At 43.4% G+C, this 1,062-nt stretch overlaps 1 protein-coding gene across 1 annotated transcript in view; it reads right to left on the bottom strand.

Moving 5' to 3' along the window:
* Positions 1-1,062, bottom strand: part of LOC101855595 — a gene marked incomplete at its 5' end in the record, with an annotated part of 44,985 nt that overhangs the window by 14,269 nt on the left and 29,654 nt on the right. Inside the window, one exon of the mRNA XM_013087912.2 lies at positions 877-1,046. Within this exon, the coding sequence (XP_012943366.1) occupies positions 877-1,046 (170 nt within the window). The remainder of the gene's footprint in view (positions 1-876; positions 1,047-1,062) is intronic.

Raw genomic sequence — 1,062 nt, 5'->3', positions numbered from 1 at the left:
GACAACGAGTGGGTAGAGAGCATCTGCGTTGAACGATAAAGACCGGCGACGCCAAAATGAGTGCGGGTTTTGAAAACGAAGAATTGCGTTTTTTAAGTGCTGAGAAAATGGAATTCCAAAAAAGTACAGGCAACTACTTTTATAATCTTGAGAAAGTTATAAACGGTCCAAGCTGGGGCGAAAACTAAAAACACCATATTATAAAGACAAAGACAGTTTTAGTTTTACTAGGAGAAAGGGCAAATTGTGTATGAGGGGATGAGGGGGAGGGGGGGTTGAGATTAGACTGATTTAAAAATAGATCGATTTATAAGAGAGAGAGAGAGAGAGAGAGAGAGAGAGAGAGAGAGAGAGAGAGAGAGAGAGAGAGAGAGAGAGAGAGAGAGGACAGACAGACAAACAGACATACAGAGAGTGGAACGTTCAGGGAGAATTTTACCTGAATTTGAGTCCATAGTTCCAGGCCATAGATATCTACTCGATACCGAATCCTAAAGGAAAAACAAAACCCCACAAGCCTCTCCTCCCAAAAAAAGACCACCCCCCTAATAAACAACAAACAACAAACCCAACAACAACAACAACAACAACAACAACGCAAAACGAACAAAAAGAAAACAAACGAAAAACAAAAAAACAAAACCCTATCCTCAACAACCCCCCCCCACCCAACAAGACAAAGCAACCCCCCTCCAACCACCCAACAAGACAAAACAACCCCTTCCCCCCAAAAAAACAACAACAACCCATCAACAACAACAAAACCAACCTACCCCTCCCCTAAAAAACCCCCAAACAAAACAAACAAACAAAAAAGAAAAAAAACATAAACTAAAACAATTCCCGCTTGTTGCATGCAGCCATTATGATGCTCACCTGAATGTCTTCAAACGAGTGTGACATCATAGCGATGAGCATGTTGATGAGAACGATGATGATGACGACATGATAGATGCCGAAGAGGTACATGCCCACCGTCTCCACTAGGGAGGTGCTGTTCTCCATCTGAGGGTTCTCGGGCATGTACAGGGGCAGCGCCGAGTTGTCTATGGAGATGGGGGG

The sequence above is a fragment of the Aplysia californica genome, unplaced genomic scaffold (assembly GCF_000002075.1).
Source record: "Aplysia californica isolate F4 #8 unplaced genomic scaffold, AplCal3.0 scaffold00658, whole genome shotgun sequence".
NCBI lineage: Eukaryota > Metazoa > Mollusca > Gastropoda > Aplysiida > Aplysiidae > Aplysia > Aplysia californica.
This window is presented reverse-complemented; position numbering and strand designations above follow the sequence as displayed.